The sequence below is a fragment of the Archocentrus centrarchus genome, chromosome 4 (genome assembly GCF_007364275.1).
Source record: "Archocentrus centrarchus isolate MPI-CPG fArcCen1 chromosome 4, fArcCen1, whole genome shotgun sequence".
Taxonomy (NCBI): domain Eukaryota; kingdom Metazoa; phylum Chordata; class Actinopteri; order Cichliformes; family Cichlidae; genus Archocentrus; species Archocentrus centrarchus.
Genome location: NC_044349.1, coordinates 38,329,585 through 38,347,256, shown reverse-complemented (window position 1 = coordinate 38,347,256; position 17,672 = coordinate 38,329,585). Strand labels below are relative to the sequence as shown.

The 17,672-nt window shown below is 44.5% G+C and overlaps 2 protein-coding genes across 4 annotated transcripts in view; one reads left to right on the top strand and one right to left on the bottom strand.

Annotated features, from left to right (window-relative positions):
• The window catches only part of nme7 (NME/NM23 family member 7), a 35,595-nt gene extending 32,900 nt beyond the window's left edge, over positions 1-2,695 (top strand). For both annotated transcript variants that reach the window (XM_030727824.1, XM_030727823.1), the window contains exons 11-12: positions 1,933-2,040; positions 2,574-2,695. In XM_030727824.1, coding sequence (XP_030583684.1) covers positions 1,933-2,040; positions 2,574-2,606 — 141 coding nt within the window. In that variant the 3' untranslated portion in view covers positions 2,607-2,695. The remainder of the gene's footprint in view (positions 1-1,932; positions 2,041-2,573) is intronic.
• Positions 2,628-11,920, bottom strand: atp1b1a (ATPase Na+/K+ transporting subunit beta 1a). Of its 2 annotated transcripts, none has more exons than XM_030727826.1 (6): positions 11,545-11,920; positions 5,935-6,063; positions 4,630-4,782; positions 4,354-4,538; positions 4,007-4,087; positions 2,628-3,906 (listed from the first exon to the last, which is right to left on the bottom strand). In XM_030727826.1, the coding sequence occupies exons 1-6, from the start codon at positions 11,636-11,638 to the stop codon at positions 3,652-3,654; spliced, it is 897 nt and encodes a 298-aa protein (XP_030583686.1). In that variant the 5' UTR covers positions 11,639-11,920; the 3' UTR covers positions 2,628-3,651. The 2 variants fall into 2 exon arrangements, with proteins under 2 accessions (XP_030583686.1, XP_030583687.1); XM_030727827.1 differs by lacking the exon at positions 11,545-11,920 and adding an exon at positions 11,296-11,323.
• Positions 11,921-17,672: the final 5,752 nt, after the last annotated feature.

The window sequence follows — 17,672 nt, the reverse complement described above, 5'->3', positions numbered from 1 at the left end:
CTTTTCAACCGCATTTCAGTGCTGCATGGAACCTCAGTAGTCAGTGGAGTGGTGAATTTTGGCTGGGTGTGCACAGACTGCCGTCCCCGGCTCAGTTTGCAAAAGGCTGAGGTGAAGGAGAGTCATTCTTCCCAGCTACATTTTAGTTAAGCACCCCTGCTGGCCAACCTCAAGAATATCTATTAAAAAGACTTTTAGTTAACAACAGCTCCCTTCTTAATGTAACGGGCATTAGTTTCTGGATCATTTTTAAGCTGTATGTAAGAAGCTAAGAAGATGTTAATTCCTAAGTCTGTGGACATCCTGGTGAAGCTCCTCCTCTGTAATCAACAATGCCCATCATTGATATCCTGAGCAAAGATCTAACCTTACAAAGGAGCTAAAATAAAACAGTTGGCCCATAGTTCCTGGTGGATCTGTGGCTACCTGAGTGCTCGAACCTTTATTTGCTTCATAGAGTTTCACACGTTGTGTAGTACGATTGTCTGAACAGCAGATAGTTTTCCAGCAGTTTCTTTGTTTGAAACAATGCATTGCTTTGATGCTTTGAGGAGAGGCGTCAGTTGATTTGTGACCTTCACACTGGTTCCTGTTTTTTGTCTGCATGCTCATAATCCACTGAAGGATAAACAAGTCAGAAACGTTTCCCTGCTGCTGAGCACACACTACACAGCCAGTGCTGCATCAACAGTCATTTCCCAGCAGATCAAATATGATGTCATGTTGCATAAGATTTATTCAGATTAAACAGGCATTTTGGTAAATGAAGTATTCATTTGTCACCCCTCCCGTGATGCCAGACAGTGTGGGAAGGTTGCATTTCCTGGAAGCTCCGAGACGGACCAGCTCCGACCTTGGGAGTGTCTGAAATAGACACTGAAGATAAATGTGTTTGTGGAACAAAGCGGCTACTGTTCAGTTTGTGGCCCGTAAGAAATGAAAATGGACCAAAATAAAGGAGAAGAGTTTAGTTTTAGTCTGAAAATTTGGTCAAATTTGTAAAAGCAGTGTTACAAAACAATAAAATGCAAACGAGAAAGTTAAAATGAAAGATTAAAAACTCAAAATTGAAATTCTAAGAATAAACGATGAAAACAGAAGACAAACAGTGATCCAGTACTTAAGAATAAATCAAAAATACTGTTACAGGAATAAAGTCGACAATTCAGTTTCAATTCAATTTTATTTATATAGCACCAGATCACAGCAGTCAAGGCGCTGAGACATGCTCATGCTGACATGAGCTAAAATGTCAAAAATATTTCTAATAAAGCCCTCGTATACGTAAGTCCTTAAAAGAAGATATTGATGGACCAAGCTGGAGTTCCTCGGGCAGCCCGTGGGCCCTCCTTTGCTCAATTAATCGAATGTCCGGGTTGCTTCATTTTGCTCGATTTTTATAGTGTCAAAAGGAAAATTCAATTCAATTTTATTTATATAGCTCCAAATCACAGCAAACGGTCACCTCAAGGCGCTTTGTATTGTGGGTAAAGACCCTACGAAACAAAGCCCTTGGATTTTACAGACATGTTTAATAGAAAGCGTGCAGTATTTGTTGGATATTCAGGACTGCTTCATTTTGTCAGTGAAAACTTGTGGATGTGACGTTTGCCGTGCTGCTGCTCTCTGGTTGGTCAAAGAAAAATAAAGTGAAGTAATTTTGAGAAACAGTCATGAAATTCAGTGAAAATGTGCGTGAAGAGCGAGGCCTCCACCCCGCAGGCAGTGGAAAGTTTGCAGTGTCGATATTTTGTCACTTCCTCTGCAGGATCACATGTTTGGCCGCTGAGTAATCACTCTGTCGGTACAGGATGTTCACTTTCACAACTGCCTCGGCCGCGCCGACTGACACGCAGTGCTGTCGTCTTCACTTTAACTTTGAACGATAATGAACAGCGAACGCGTGATAATCCAGATGTTTCCATCCAACAGGAAATTGCACGGCATCTTCGTCCAACCACGCTGCGTGCCCTTTACGGCAAAGATAAAGTGAAAAACGCCGTCCACTGCACAGACCTCCCTGAAGACGGTGTTCTGGAGGTGGGTGACACATGTACATGATGTACTGTCCATGCACTGCAGACTACACCCACAACACGTCAGCTGTGTGGCTCCTGTCATCCTCACACGGGTTTCTTCATTGCCCCCTGCATAAATAACAGCCTCACATTTAGCCAAGAACAAAACCCTCCTGGACTCTGAGGCTGCGTCCAGTCTCGTGACTGTGCTCTGTGGGCCGGGCAGCCTCAGATCACACGGGTTTTAAAGAGAGCGAGAATGGCAGAGGAATTTGAAACAAAACCATTGTTTAGCAGGGAGTGGGTCTGACCCATTGAGCGTCATTGTTCAGGAAAACTCCTGATCTGTAATCTGGACAAATGCCTCCTTGTTAGACATTAGCCCATGACTGACTGAGCTGCCATTTTCCCAAGACTGGAGCACAGTGGCAGAGACTGCTTGTGCAAAAGGACTTTTTAAGGTGGCAGCTCAGAAATGAGACGGGGAGGCCCAGCTGATTCCCAGTGTCAGTTCAGTTGATGTTGCAGTAAATGTCCTTTAAATTCCTTCTCCAGGTGCAGTATTTCTTCAAGATTCTGGACGGATGAAACCACATTCAACACAAAGACTTCAGTTGTCTCATTTTTCTGTTTATTGTTTCAACCTTATGCAGATTAAATAAAGTAACAAGAGCAGACTCCTGACATGTGTTTTGATCTTCAACACTGAATTAAGTATTTTCACACCAACTAAACATTGTATTTGACGGGATACTACACTGCCTCTGATGTTCTTTAACTTTGACCAGCGACTTTGGTATTGGATTCATACATTAGACTTTGAAGGAAAAAAAAAAAAAAAAAAATGTACAACTGCATAAATATAAAATTTTTCCATCATGAAAATGGCTAACATTCAACAGTAAGTAGCATCACACTGTGTGATGTCTCCAGCAAAACAGATTTCAAAGCACTGAGTCTCCACTGTTTCAGTGGAGGTGACGGTCTTCTAGGCTGGACCCACAAAGCTCTACACTAGGATTCAAACAAACATGAAAGAATATCAAACAAATGTAAATCAAACTACGTCTAACAGCTAAGGTGAACAAAACAAACGTGCCCTTCCTCCACCAAACGGGTGGAGCGTAGTTATTTACTCAGACGTGGGCCTTAGAGATTCAGAGTACCATGCCAGTGATTCAGTTAGTCAGCACATGAACACACACTCCCATAAATGCCTGCACACAAACACACACACACACCTTGGACCACTAAAGCTGACATAAGACAGGTTACAGCTGGGACTAGACTACAGCACTGGACACTCCAAACATAGAAACCACGTGAGGGTGAACTATCTCAGGGACAAAACGACTTGCCACACGTCAGTAGTGGAATTGCAGTTTTACAGTAATAGATGAATGCATCCCATGGCTCAAGAAATCTTATCATATACAGTTGAATAAATATCTGCTATTGCTACTCTTGGATTTTACATTCTAACCCTCAAACACAGAAAAGCTAGTGTAAAGCACACGGATTAAGTGTAGGTCCTGTATATTATGAATGTTCAAAGACTAGTGGTGGTTTTTATGTGAACTGCTTTTTTCTCTAAGTTTTTCGTTTTCAGAGTGAGCGCTCGGCGTGGCTTAGGTCACGACACGGTGAGCTTTATGTCAAAGCGTCCCTGATAGCGGTCCTTCTCGCTGTACTTGATGTTTTCTCCGAATGCTTTGCACTCGATGCGGATCTCCTTGTGCATCGTCACGTTGAAGAACTGAACCGCCACCAGCGGCTGCAGGTAATGGGAGTGCAGCTGTTTGCCATAATATGGGTAGTACTGCAGAGGGAAGCCCTGGCTTAGCCCAAAGTACTTTATGTCTCCAATGCTCTTGTGATCATCTTCTCTCTGCAAACACAACACTTGAGTGAGACCTGATCCATTAAAGACATTCATTCTCCTTGTACCTGTGCACCAAAAGTCACGCTGCTCGCTCGTACAGACGTACCTTAGGCTTGCAGTAAATTGGAATCGTGTTAGGCTCTACTTTGCCCTGCAGTTCGGCTGGGAGCGTGTCATTTGAAGGAGGCTAAAAAGAAAACAAGCAAGTGATTAATTGGTTAAACTTGGACCAATGAAATGATTGTTTTGTTTTAATTAAGCACCTCGACTACAGCAAGTTTCCAACCATGTAAAACATGATTCTGGTTGTTATTTATTGCAGTGGACTCAAGATGGCACTTTGATGTAAAACAGATGCAGCAGCTCACATTAGAGCTCATTTACAGTGTTGACTGGAGCCATTTTGTGCCAGTTAGCATTAGTGCAGCTTTGGAGTTTGAGCAGTAACCCTACCTTTGGTCTGAAGTTGACGATCCTGTTGAGCTTGATGATAACACACGGGTTTCCCTCTGAGAAACCAAAGTTCTCATCGTTGAGCCCAGAGCATTCCTGAAGCCATCTTCTTAAGAACTTGCAGGATTTCTTCCGATCGTCCTTCCCACTTTCTGCAGGGCGGTCCCTGTACGTGCTAGGAGCCTCTGAAAATGGCAAAAATTAAATGAGATCTCTGAACACGTGATTACAAGTGACAAATGTTGATGTACAGTGATGTTCCCTGCTGATACTTGCCTCCGCAGTCCTCGTAGTTCTCATTAATCTGAAATGAGTCGTTGTAGGGTTTCAGGAATTCCTTCATGCTTTCCACATGCTTGCTGTATGTAGACGGGTCGGTCTTTTTGAAAGCTATTTCAGATTTGTCTGAGCGGGGTGTGTGTGACAGACCTGCAAACACACCACGCTGGTTTGGTAGGAAAACAAAACTCATGGAACAGCACATTTTCAGCACACCTTATAAAACTTAATTCATGGAAAAAAGTTTGAATTTCTAAGACATGGCACATGAGCTATTGTGCTCCATTATCTCAGGACAACGTGGGGGTCTTGGATTTCCTGTGTAAGCTCTTCGCAGCAGTAATTTTCCACACTGTACGAGGCGTGGCGAGGGGAGAATGCAATGGTGAGGGGAGCGACATTCACGAAGCCCTCCTTGGCCTCGCAGCGGGACTCTTTGCTGCCGGTGCAGCAGAGACGAGGAGAGCAGAGGCAGCAGTTTGAATGTCAGAGGCAGCTTGTGAAAGTTCACCACCCCCACCCATCCACACGCTCACGTGTGTCTCTCTCACAATGGAAACTTTTAGCCTCTGAGAGGGAGGCGGGCTCAAGGTCTGAAAGGAGGGGAAAAAAAAAAAAAAGCCTCACTGCTTCCTTGATCATGCCACTTCTGTAAAGCTGCTCAGCTTGGAGCTCTCCAACGCTCACTCTGGTGCTTTCCTCGGCCTAATCTCTGATTGTCACAGTCGTGGACAAACGGCAGCCCACACGGGTACGCCAGCCAGTCGTCTAGAATATCGGCTAAAAATACCACGAGGGCCGAGCTGTGCGAACGCGAGACGAGGCCTGGCACTCAAAGCTGTCTCAGAGCGAGCTCGCAGGAAATGTTGAAATGCAGCAGCGTTTTGCATCACGATATTACACGTCAGGTTTTCCCTCTTGAGCCTATAAAACCACGCGGGGGGGGGGCCAAAAACTTTTCTTCCTTTATTCAAACAATGAACCCCACACACACACACACACCACACACACACACACACACGTCATGCGTGCAGATGCAGTCATGTCAGCTGTGATGCTTAATCATAGCACATGTTTTTAGCTCCCTGTAGCCTGGGGGGGGCATTGACTGGCTGAGGGAGTGAAGGACAAAATGGCCGAATCATTTAAGGTCAGAAGACTCCTGATCAAGTAGCTGCTTAAAGGGACCCCCCCCCCCCCCCCCCAGCAGTCATCTGTAACTCCAACATGGCTGCAGATGTTTGATGCTGCATCAGCTCTGTGACATTTATCAAAGTCAGAAAGGTGAGGAGGAGCATTTACCTGGGGGAGCGACTCGGTCCTGATAGGTGGGCTTGTCTTTACTTAACGTTAGCAGCATTGCCTGAATGGTCCCGACGAAAATTCCAGCCAAGCATCCGTAGAAAATCAGGTAGAACAAGAGGATTTTAACTGCAGGAGGAGGAAAGGAAATCAAATTAATGAGCTGGAAAAAAATAAATAAAAATCCATTAGCAGGAGAAAAGAGGCAGACTGTTTCAAATGGGACAGAAATCACAATAAGCATCTGAAGGCGACAGGAGTGACCAGTTTATTCTAGCCTCTCTATCATCACTTTATTTTTATGAAATGGGCAGTGTCCTAAAAACCAGCATCATGTACGATCAACAGCAAACCTTCAGAGCAACATGCAGTGAATCCTTCATGAGCCCCTCGCTGCGATCCTTCTTTCTCACCTCATTTAAAGCTTAAGTCACACAGAAGGTGGGATGGCTGCACCCCCCCGCGTTACCTTGAACGGGCTCGCAGTAAAAAACATTTAACTGGAATTAAAAAGGGCTCTATTCATGCTCCTACAAAAACTTACAATTTCCCCTTGCCCATTTCAGACAAATGGGTGGATTACACCTGAAAGGAAAGCTTCATTACGTGAGTGGAGAAAACTATAAAAGATGCTTCCCTGTGTGGTACAATCCAGCAAGCAGTATTGGGGTATTTCCTGGTTTTGGCCTTCCATCAAAGGAAAATCACCAGGATTGAGATTTTTTTTTTTTTTAATACCATTTTAAGTGGGGGGTTAATTTAAAGAAATGAGAACATGAATAAACCTGTTAATTCAGGTAACAAAGGCTCTTTGTAACTACATGCTCAATAGGTATGCTTCAGAGCACAGTGGTCCTCAAAGAGGCCTGCTCTGAAGCAGAAAACATGCAGTTTAAACATGCTGAGCAGGCCCAGCTGAAGAAAGGAGCTCAGTGAGCCTGAAAGCAGGTTCAAGGCCGCTCAGCTAGCTGCTGGTTCAGGAGGACCTACAACAGTAAAGAGTAAACCCATCAGCACAACACAGACCAACAGAGTCAGTGTTACTGCAGAACGTGTTCAGTTTCAGTGATTTCAGGAGGGCCGAACTTCACCTGTGCGACCACGGAAGAGCAGCAGCAGCCTGAACTCTTCAGCTGTACAGGGAGGGCACCAGTGGTGTAGTCTACATGATACGCTGGTATACGCCGTATACCCGCTAGAAAAAGCTTTTGAATTTCCAGATCACCACTTAAAACTGCCCAATGATATGTAATTTGTTTATAAAGATCAGCGAAAACTCTTTACTCCTCCTCTCCGATGCGGTCACCTGCTGCCATACGCTCCCCTTTCCTCCGATTCCATCTGAGGCTCACAGCCATTGGCTGAGCTCATTACCGCAGCTCTGCTCTATGATTGGTTTCTTATTCAGCTGCTCCTTTGTGATTGGCTGGGGATGTAGGCAGGAACAGCTTAGACAGACAGCTGCTAGAGGATTTACAGTTTACTGAAAATGGAGAAAACAAGCTACAGTTTAATGTTGTTATAAAGCAGCTGCCCCTGAGGTCAGAGGCAGCTTTAGAAGAACCTGTTTGTTTTAATAGTCTGTCTGTACTTAGTTCTTAATACTTAAACATGTTTCGCTTTTATACCGTTATAAATTCTACATGTTTAATACAAAGCCAACTGTTGTACATTTATTTAAATGTAAGCATCAGAAATTTTGAAATGTTAAATATGGTTAAAAATCAATAACTGTTGATTACGTCGCACTACAGGGGCGCTTGTGTTTCTAAGCACAGTATACCCACTACAAAAATGTAGACTACACCACTGGAGGGCACACAGGAAGACACTATGGTGACCTGAGACTGTCAAACGCCGGTGAAATAACAGACATAAAGCAGGCAGGTCTCAGGTCAAACTTCTCAAACTGAGACGAGCAACTGAAGCAGCTACCATCAGGATTGAGATGTTGATTGAGACGAGGATGTCAGGGCCTGGAGTAGCTGCTAGTGACCGACCATCAGCTATGAAGCACTTTAAATGTGGGCGGGACTTCACTCGTATGACTGCAGTCGTGTCAGAAACCCACGACTACGTCGGTGTGAATGTGGGCCCTCAGGATTTTAGTTCACACACACGGTGAATTCTTTGGAGTGCGCCATCTCACAAAGATGTGTTGCAGTAAGCAGCTGCAGTACAGCGCAGGTGTATTTGCAAAACAAATAACCGCCTATTTCCTCGTGTGTGCAGGAGAAATGAAGTCAAACAGTGTGCCATGCTACAGGCAGCCAGATCCCTTTGTCTGCTCCCAGACTACCCAATCAGGGCTTTCCTTACATGTCTCGGCCTGTTGAAATCAGAACAGGAGGAGCCGCAACATTAAAACCCCCCGCCTGATATTTTGGACCCCTGTTTGCAATGTGCACGACCTCTGGGGGGGTCCTGTGGTCACCAGCAGCAGATTCTTGGGGCTCTGGAGTTTTGTGGCTTTTTCAGACCAATGGGTGGGGAGTTTGGAGGTCAGGTCGATGGCCCGAGCTCTTTGTATTTTCTTGGATCATTCCTGAGCAGCTTTTGGGGTGGGGTGGTGGTGGTGGGGGGTCTTGCTTTGGGCAGTGACTTTATCAAAGGGGGAGGAGGTGTTTCAGTGGATGGCACCAGAAATGATGAGACGTTACACTCGTGCTACGTTTGCGTCGCCGAGGTGCCGGTGCTGGTTTCAATGAACCGCTCAAGAACGGGCCCGCGTTCCCACCGCGTTTCTGTGAACTGCTCCTTTACGTATGAGTGTGGGCGGGTCCTCGTCTGGACACGAAGCCGAAGCGCACAAACGTGGGAGAACACGCTCTCCTTTCTGTGCTGCAAATATGTTTTAGGGTCCAAACCAAACTACTGCAGCATCTGTGTGCAGCACAGAGGGAAACACAGACAGCGATTAGAGCAAGACGACAAGAACGCACTTTGTGTCCTTTTATCTGTGATATGAACTGATACAAAGCAGCAAGTTCAGCCTTAGAGCCCAACCTAATTCACAGCCCTGAAAATCGCTTTTCTCCTGTAATACACATGTAATATGGTAGAAAACTTGATGTTGAGACGACAGTCACGCCATTCTGCTGCTTTCATCATGCATTGTTGGTTCCAGACCAGCTTGCGGGGCCGGAGTTGAACCGGTTTTCTGGCCGAGCACCGAGTGCATTCACGGTGGAAAAACCGGTGAACAGTTCAAATACTGGCACCGGCACCCCATCAGTGGAAAAAGGGCCTGAGTTCAAATCTACGAAGGAATTCAACAAAAGTAAAGACGGTGGTCAAAGTGAAATTTTCTAAGGGAAAAGGGCTTTTAAAACAAAATCAGCACTTTTAGGGCAGTTTTTAAAATCACTTGAAACTCATGATTCAAGATGGCTGCCAAGTGGCAAAACTTGTTTAAGGGCTTCAGTGGGCGTCAGAGCAAAGATCCTTGGGAAGCTTTCTCAGCAGAACTGCTCGTGGTGACCGCTGCTGTTCACTTTGTGAGTGGCTTTAATGTTGTGGGTGGTTATATTTACCGCCTGTTGTCTGGTATCAGTTTTGTGATGGAGCAGCCCAACACACTGCAGGCTCAAAGTAAGCAGCGTGAGGGAACGGTGGGGGTGGTGAATGGAGAGCACCTCCCCCAGCAGGCTGCTGCAGCGTGTTGTGAAGGGACGGTCCCTGCATTCATGCTGCATGTCTCTCCTCGCTCGCAGACACTTTCTGTCTGACATGTTGAGACAAACACGTGGAGGAGACGTAATGAGCGCCAAGCCTGACGCTGTCGTACCCCGGCTCCTGTCTGCGGCATACGGAGCAGTACAGGAAGTGGAAACTGCTCACGTGGTACAGTTAGTACTTGGGTACTTCACTGAAATACAGTGTAAAGTACTAACTCCATACCATGTACTTTAAAGCTTTAGTTACTTCTTATTTTGCAGATGTTAACGTATAAATCTGACATGATGTAGTAGTTCATCTCCAGCTGGGACACATTAAATCACTAATATTCCTCCTGGTTTCTTTACAAATGGAAGCACGAGCAGTAATCTGAACTTATTTTACCTTTGATTAAATTTAACCCGCCCAAATGTTAGACATGACGTCAGATTCAGTCAGAGGCCTTTATCACAGTAACATGAGGACTGACTGTAAACCTTTCCCCTCATTTATCATCTGTGATTTTAGTCACTCACACTCATTTTGGTTCATTAAAAAAGGCCAAAGGTTAAGTAACATGTAAGAGACTCTACTGTATGCTGTATATGCCAGTAAATCCCTCTGATAAACCCATAATGAAAATCAGGGCCTCTCTTTAATTTTAGCACCTACCAGTGAGTTTTTGGCCTCCATTACAACAAAAATGATGAGGACTGAAGCTAAAACCCATTTCAGTTTATGAAATTGCCCGAAAATGAGAGAAGTCTGCAGAAAGCTTGTGTTCAAACAGGTGACATAAATCTATGTAAAAACCGTGTGTGTGTGTGTGAGTCTGTCTGTGTGTGTTCAGTCTGCTGTGCTGCTTTGAGCAGATGATGAGCGCACACCTCTCTCAGACGTACCTGTTGCTTTTAAAGCAACAGGGCTCTGTGTGCTCCTCACCCTCACAGCAGCATCACGGAGTGGCTTCAGTGTTTCCACCTGAGTGGAGCTCCTGGAGCGTTTCTCAGAAAGAATCGTTGGTTTGAAGATTTTATTAAGCTCTGAAGAATGACGCCTCATTTCTTCCAGGATAAAAATACGAGGGGGGGCGTGTGAGTCGTGATCACTGTGTTACCGAGCGGCGTCTGGAGGACAAACACACACACACACACACACAGACACACAGACTTTCTAACGAGCTTAATTGGCGCTATGTAATGCAGAGCGGTTATCCCATCAAACCTTCACCCGCTGCGGACCGCATTAGGCGTCTTAAAGCACTGCAAACAGGGCTGAAACGCTCAGAACCGGATCCGGTGATCTCGGGTTAGAGTTCAGTGGTGGGAAAGCAGAACCGAGCTTGCCGGGTCCAGTGATCAGCTGCTCGGTTATTAATGTTCTCGGTGCCTCGAAAACACAGAAAGATAAGCCGAAGCAGCCGCCAATTTACTTTTTCAGTGCAAAGAAGTCCTGGCCCACCACAGGCTGTCCTTCAAGATGACCTTTTCATAAAGGACAATTGATAATCAATGAGCTGATCAGGGCTCCGCCTTCCTAATGACTACCTGTTACTGTGCGTGTGTCTTTGCTTTGAGCTGAAACATCCCAAAGGCAGCAAATCACTCATTTCTACAGGGACCTCACTGGCTCATTATCCTCATTAACTGGCCTTGTTTTTGACTTCATTCGACCTGTAACCAGCACTCGTACTTCATGTTTCACCTTTTTCCTTCATTCTCATTTGAAGGACCAACTTGCGCACACAGCCTCCATTAAAAAGCGAAGTCACGACGCGGCGTGGCTCGGGCTGGGGGCTCTAACAGGTGCGGGGTGTCTGCACAGCCAGGAAACGGAGTAAGGATAAAAATAAATCCGCTCTGAGCCCCCTCAGTCCCCGCTCTGCCTCAGCCAAACCCTCCATCAGCAGCACCGGCCTGCCTGCTGACGAGAAAGGACAAAAAGAGTACTCACACCAGCTGCATCCGGTGCGTCCCAGAAACTCCTTCTTCTCTGAATTCCACAGAAATTTCTTCCATCCTCCGTCGCTGTCTTTACTTCCAGACATATTAACTCCTCTTTGTTTCGTTTTTTCCCGTTTCCACGGCTCTGCTGCGCCTGTTTTCGGGCTGACACTGTGGACTGTCCCTGGCAGGAAACAGAAAAGGACAGTCAGGCGCGCGTCGTTCCCACTTGTACCGCGCACTATTTATCTCAGAGGAAAAGCACCAAAGTGGCTCCGCCTGCAAACTCTCTGAATAAGTCCAGCCCCGGAGAGGGAGGAGGAGGGCCGCGGCGAGCAAATCACAACCTGCCCCTGCTCTTTGCGTAACAGAGGAACAGAGGGGGGCTGTTAGAGGCAGGAAGGCTAATCAGCGCACCGGGAGCGCGACCAACCGCGCTGCTGTCATAGCAACCGGCCATTCTGCAGCACACCTCTGTGACGTCTGAGAAAACCAATATGACCTGCACGGTCCGGGTTACGCCCCAGGCGACCTCCGGGACTCGGACATGAAGCCAGTGAGGAAGTGAGAAAGCTCTGCCTTTAAACTTTAAGGTTAGGAGCTGGTCTCTGTGACCAACAGGTGGAAGCTGACACAGGTGTGTGTCTGCGAGACAAACTGGAGACCTGTGGTATTAACACCTTTTTATGACGTCTGACAGTTAATGGGGGAGGGGGGTCAGGATGGAGATGCCCAAACGAACCAAATTTCATGAGACCGTCTGAGAGGATCCATCCACACGAGGTTTGGGCTACTCACTACAACCCTAACTGACCCTGAGCTTCACCGAGAATGATGATGATGAGTTTAAGATGATGAAAAGTTTTTGGAGGCTTCGTTCAGAAAACGAGACGAGAGCCACAAAAGCTGTTTAAGGATTTATGAGCCTGTGGTAGCACTCTGACTCCTGATTCTGTACTTTAAATAAAACTTCTGAATGAAACTGATGCACATTTATGTCAGAATGTGAGTTATGCACTAAAAAGCTGATGCAACAAATGGTCATGTGACCGAAAGAAAACGAGAAGCTCAGTGTGAGAGGATGTGGGAAGAGAGCGACTAACTCTGCAGAGCAGCGGTAAACTTTAACCTGTGGCTCTGAAAAACAGTCCATCCGTAGCTGAACTGAACATTTATGGATGTGATCTCAACAAGAGGACGCTGTGCTGAGAAGTCAGAGTCAGTCATGATTACATACACGACAGGAAGTCATCATTGCTGAATATATGAGGGAAAATTCTACATAAAATAAATGAATTTCACAAAGGACGGAGCTGAAGCACACGGTGCAGACTGGCAGTTATTCCACAGCAGGGATTCACTCCGGTTTACACGAGTCAGGACTGCAGGACAGTTTTCCAAAGTCTGGCTTTTATCCAAGGCTGCGACCGTTAACATGTCACCGTGTTCTCCTTCTTATGTTGGCATTAAAAGGGAAAACTGTCACCATAAAGACAGAAGCTCTGCAGGGGTCTGCAGAATATGATGGGAACTAGCACACATTAAAAATGCAACAATAAAGGCCAAAAAGACAGACTTTAGTGGGTGAAGCCAGTGGAAGGCTTTTATTTATTTATTATCTTATTTATTTGTATTTTTCAGTTTTGGGAGAAGTGACACAGTCCATGTGAGCTGTGGTTAACAATGTGCTGACCATCTGAAACCCGCAGAGCATGAACAGAACTGCAGCTGAAACAGTTTCAGCGGCTAAAAACACAAAGCAAGTGTACAGAGAATACTGCATATAGTACAGAAGATACTTAAATACTCACAAGTAGATACCACAGTGCCCAAACTGGCACACATACTCATTTATTTTTACTCTTTTGATAAAGGCTGGTTGAAATGAAGTCGAGCGGATCTTGATGTCAGATCAGACGATGACTTTAGAAATCTGAAGTTTCTCAGAAACTCTGTCAGAACAAAATATTTAATCGTGACTGTGAAAATGATTTACCAGCAGGGGCGATGTGGCAGGGTTAGAGGGGACTTCTGTTTGAGTCCTGACAGGGTGAAGGGTCTTTGTGAGGGTAAATGCATGAAATCTCATGGTTTTTAATTGGCACTTTATGAATTTAAACACATTTGCAGACATAGTTGTAGGCATCATTGTGCTGTCATGGTGCTCTGGATTTTTCATTGCTAAAATATTTAAATAGCTTTATGGTCCCTTCAGAAGATCCTCACAGAAACATGGCGTTATAATTTTCTGCTGTTTCATGTTAAAATCAGACAAAGAAGCTGCTGATATAAATTTGAGCTCCTCAGAGTTGAATGGGGGGAACTGGTGAGCACTCCAGCTTGGGTGGAAATTCTGCCTCCTCAGCTGGAAATGATGGCCATTTTAAAATTTTGAAGGATTGAAGTTATTGTACGTAACTTCCAAAACAAAAGTCCCAGAATTTCACTCACCAAAACTGGAGCTCAGACTTTTTGGACCACCTGTTAATATAATGAACCACACAGCAGCCAGATTATTGGTTTTAATTGCACTGCAAATGCTCCAAAACAGCACAAACACGGTCCAGAGGTCCGGTTCAGGGACTCCAATGAGGGTTTTCCTCTTAGTTTACTGAATTACACCATTTAGATAACGTTTCACCTGCCAGGGGTGGTACATAAACACACTGAGACCGTATGAGAACAGATAACTTTTACCAGATTTAGCTGTTGGCTTTCCAGCTGCAGTCCCTGGGCTGCTGCATGCAACACTAAATAAGCTATAAAATATAAAATACACTTCAGAGATACAAGATACAGTCAAACATATATGCAACACTTCAAACCCCTGCAGCCACCACGCCCACCTACAGAACACATCCACGCTGTCGACACTGTGTGACGCAAACCAGAAGTGACACGCTCTACTGTAAATTTCCACTTGCAAAGTTGTGATCCTACATTTTGGATATGATAGATAGGATCAAGTACAAGGTTTATCATCTGTATAGAAATGTATGCATACTGCAGAAACACCAGTACCACAAGTCTGCTTGTTAAAAAACACCATGAGCTCAGAGAGGAAAACTGCACAAACAGAAATATAAATGACCTGAGAAACAATAAAAAGGTGTGACATCACTGATAACTCTGAGTGTGGAAGCAGAGCCTGTCACAACAGATCTCATTAGTACCTTTTTCAGAGCAGTGTGTTTAGAAATAAGACAGATATTCAGTGAAAGAAGAAGAAAAGAAACACCTGCACTTGAATACCTGCTTCTTTCTTAAGAGCAGTCAGTAATTCTTTTTCTAAAGTGTTTTCGCCCTATTAAACATAATCAGTGTGCAACGCGCTCCTGTGTAAGGCCTTTGACGGTGCGGCAATAACACAGCAGCCGGCTGTTTGCACAGATCAAGGATTCGCCAAGATTACCAGGAGGTGCAGCATTCTGAGAGCGGCTGTGGATGGACTGAGGTATGCAGCCCGGACTGGAAGCTCAGCAACAGTAGTGACTCTATGCAGCAATCACTGATGGATCAGCTGTCTGTACCAAAACACCTCCAATCAAAACACGATGTGACAAGAAACACAGAGAAGAAGAAAGAACTTAATAGAATAGAATAGAATGCCTTTATTGTCATTATACAGGATGTACAATGAGAATACTGACGTTGTTTTCATGCCGTTTGTAGAAAAAATTAATATGATGGCGCATCATATTCATCATAAACATGATGATGTCAGCTGATATCAAAATTACATTCCAGTTTGTGAGATTTTTTTTTGTGTGCTTCACATTAATTTAGTTTATTTCAGTTTTTTCATACAGCACCAAATCACAACAGTCCTTTCAAGATGCTTTGTATTGTAGGTAAAGACCCTACAATAATACAGAGAAAACCCAACAGTCAGAACGACCCCCTATGAGCAGCACTCGGTGACAGTGGGAAGGAAAAACTCCCTTTAACAGGAAGAAACCTCCAACAGAACCAGGCTCAGGGAGGGGGGGGGATCATGAGGAGATTTGGCGCTATAAAAACTGAATTGAATCTGGTAAGGGAAAGAGAAGAGAGCAAGGAGAGGCAAACTATAGGAGAGAGAGGTTATTAATAATAACTAATGATTAAATGCAGAGTGGGATATAAACAGAGTGAAAAGAGGTGAATGAAGAAGAAACGAATACTCTTAAGTAGGGATGGGAATAGAGACCCGGTTCCCAGTAATTCAATTCCTCAGAATTGTTAGCGTGCTTGCCTAAGATGATTTCACTCACTGGTTCCACTGACATGAGGGTGCTCCTGCCCTCATGTCAGTGACATCACACCCCGTACTTGGTTCAGAATAGTGGTGTGCAATACTGCAAAATTTGCTATTGATCCGATACCAAGTAAATACAGGGCCAGTATCACCGATACTGTTACTGTTACTGATACCAATACCGAAGAATTTTCATGAAGTTTAAGTGTTTTGGGATTTTTTTTCCCCTTTGGATCATTAATTAGTTAAAAACCAGGACAAAATTGGGTAAAGTTTATAGGTAAATAGAAAATACTTTATCAAAATAAAAGTTTTTGCTGTGAAACATTACAACAGTAACAAACCAATTTTCCCACACATTGTGATGGTTGGATTTATTTCTTAAATAAATTGTACAAAATGATCATTCAAAACAAATTAAAACTTTTTTCCAGTATTCACAAAGTATAGTACAAAAATGTAATAAAAATATCCCTTCATTCACTAATTTTCTGGATTTTTTCTTAAATAAACAAGCTGTACAAAATTATCACTTCACAACATTATAAAACATTTACACTTCCGGCCCCGCCCCCTACTTCTGGCCTGCGATTTGATGTCAAAAATATAATAAAAATATAAGACCTTTAAGTTACTTTTTTGACATTTTGCTAACTCCTCTTAGTTGGAGGGGAAAGTGAAATGTCAAAAAAGTTACTTAAAGGGCCAAATTGTCTTATATTTTTGACATCAAATCGCAGGCCAGAAGTAGGGGGCGGGGCAGGAAGTGGCCCGTAAAATATGCTACATTTCACGTGATGGTATAATGTCAAAACAATGCGGGAAGGGGAGGAGCAAAGTGTACCTGCTTTGTGCCGCACTTAAACAGTCAGCTCGCATCTTTGACGAAACCGCAGCGCTGCATACAGGAGAGAACCTGAAGCTAAAGTATCGATCTTATTACACTGGTATTGATCAATACCAATGCCAACGTTGGTATCGATATTATCGATATTTGGATCGATCCGCCCACCACCAGCTCAGAACAACTCCAGCATGGCGTCGAGGCAGAAGCCATCTAAAGTCTGGTTGTATTTCAAAAAGAAAGATGATACGAGGGCAACACATGCAGAGCGTTGATTTCAACAAAGGGCGGAAATACTTCCAATATGCAGAAACATTTGGCCACACAGCATGCAGTTCATTTGCACAAATGTAATGTCTTTGATGTGCTGCTTGGTGGTGGCTCTCAAAGCAGCGCTAACAACACAGCGCCCTCTGGCTTAAATGCCGCAGGTAACGTTAAACTCTTCCAGGTCCTGTCGGTTGTGTTAGTGTTATCATTTTGCTGTACTGCTTTCACTACACTGTATGAATAATCTAAAGCTCCTGTAATAACAGTTAGTTGATGAGAACTACGAGAGGCTGGCTGGCTCAGAGGCCGGGTCTCGCACCTTTAGCTACCCCTTTCATCGAGGCAAGGAAGAGTAAAATGACAGAGGCGAAAATGTCACCAAGCAGTGACCGCGTTTGTGGTGAAAGGTTTGCACCCTGTTGTTATGGTGGCAGCCCCTCAATTTTGGCAGGATAATTTGTCACATAATGTGTGCCACGGCTCAAATGAAAATTAGAATTGCCAAAATGCTAACGTGCTATTTTACCCTTTACACTTCTGTTTCATTCCCATTACATATTCTCTGTAGGGAAATGACAAAGGCTCTCAGGTCAAAATACAACCCCCCCTCCAAGCAGACAGTTTAACAAACCATCTCACCCCTGCTTGCTATGAGGTTGAAAAGAGCAATCTTATCTCAGACCTGAAACACATTAGAAAAGGCAGTATTACAGCTGATGGAGAGACAAGTTTGACTCAAGACCATTACCTCACTGTAACACTGCACTGTGTCAGGGACGGTCAGAAT

Coding starts and splice junctions, on each gene's coding strand:
- atp1b1a (XM_030727826.1), bottom strand. CDS start 11,638: ATGTCTGGAAGTAAAGACAGCGACGGAGGATGGAAGAAATTTCTGTGG. Junction 4,783..5,934: donor GGACCGAGTCGCTCCCCCAG/GTAAATGCTCCT, acceptor GTGTGTTTGCAG/GTCTGTCACACACACCCCGC. Junction 4,539..4,629: donor GAACTACGAGGACTGCGGAG/GCAAGTATCAGC, acceptor TGCCATTTTCAG/AGGCTCCTAGCACGTACAGG.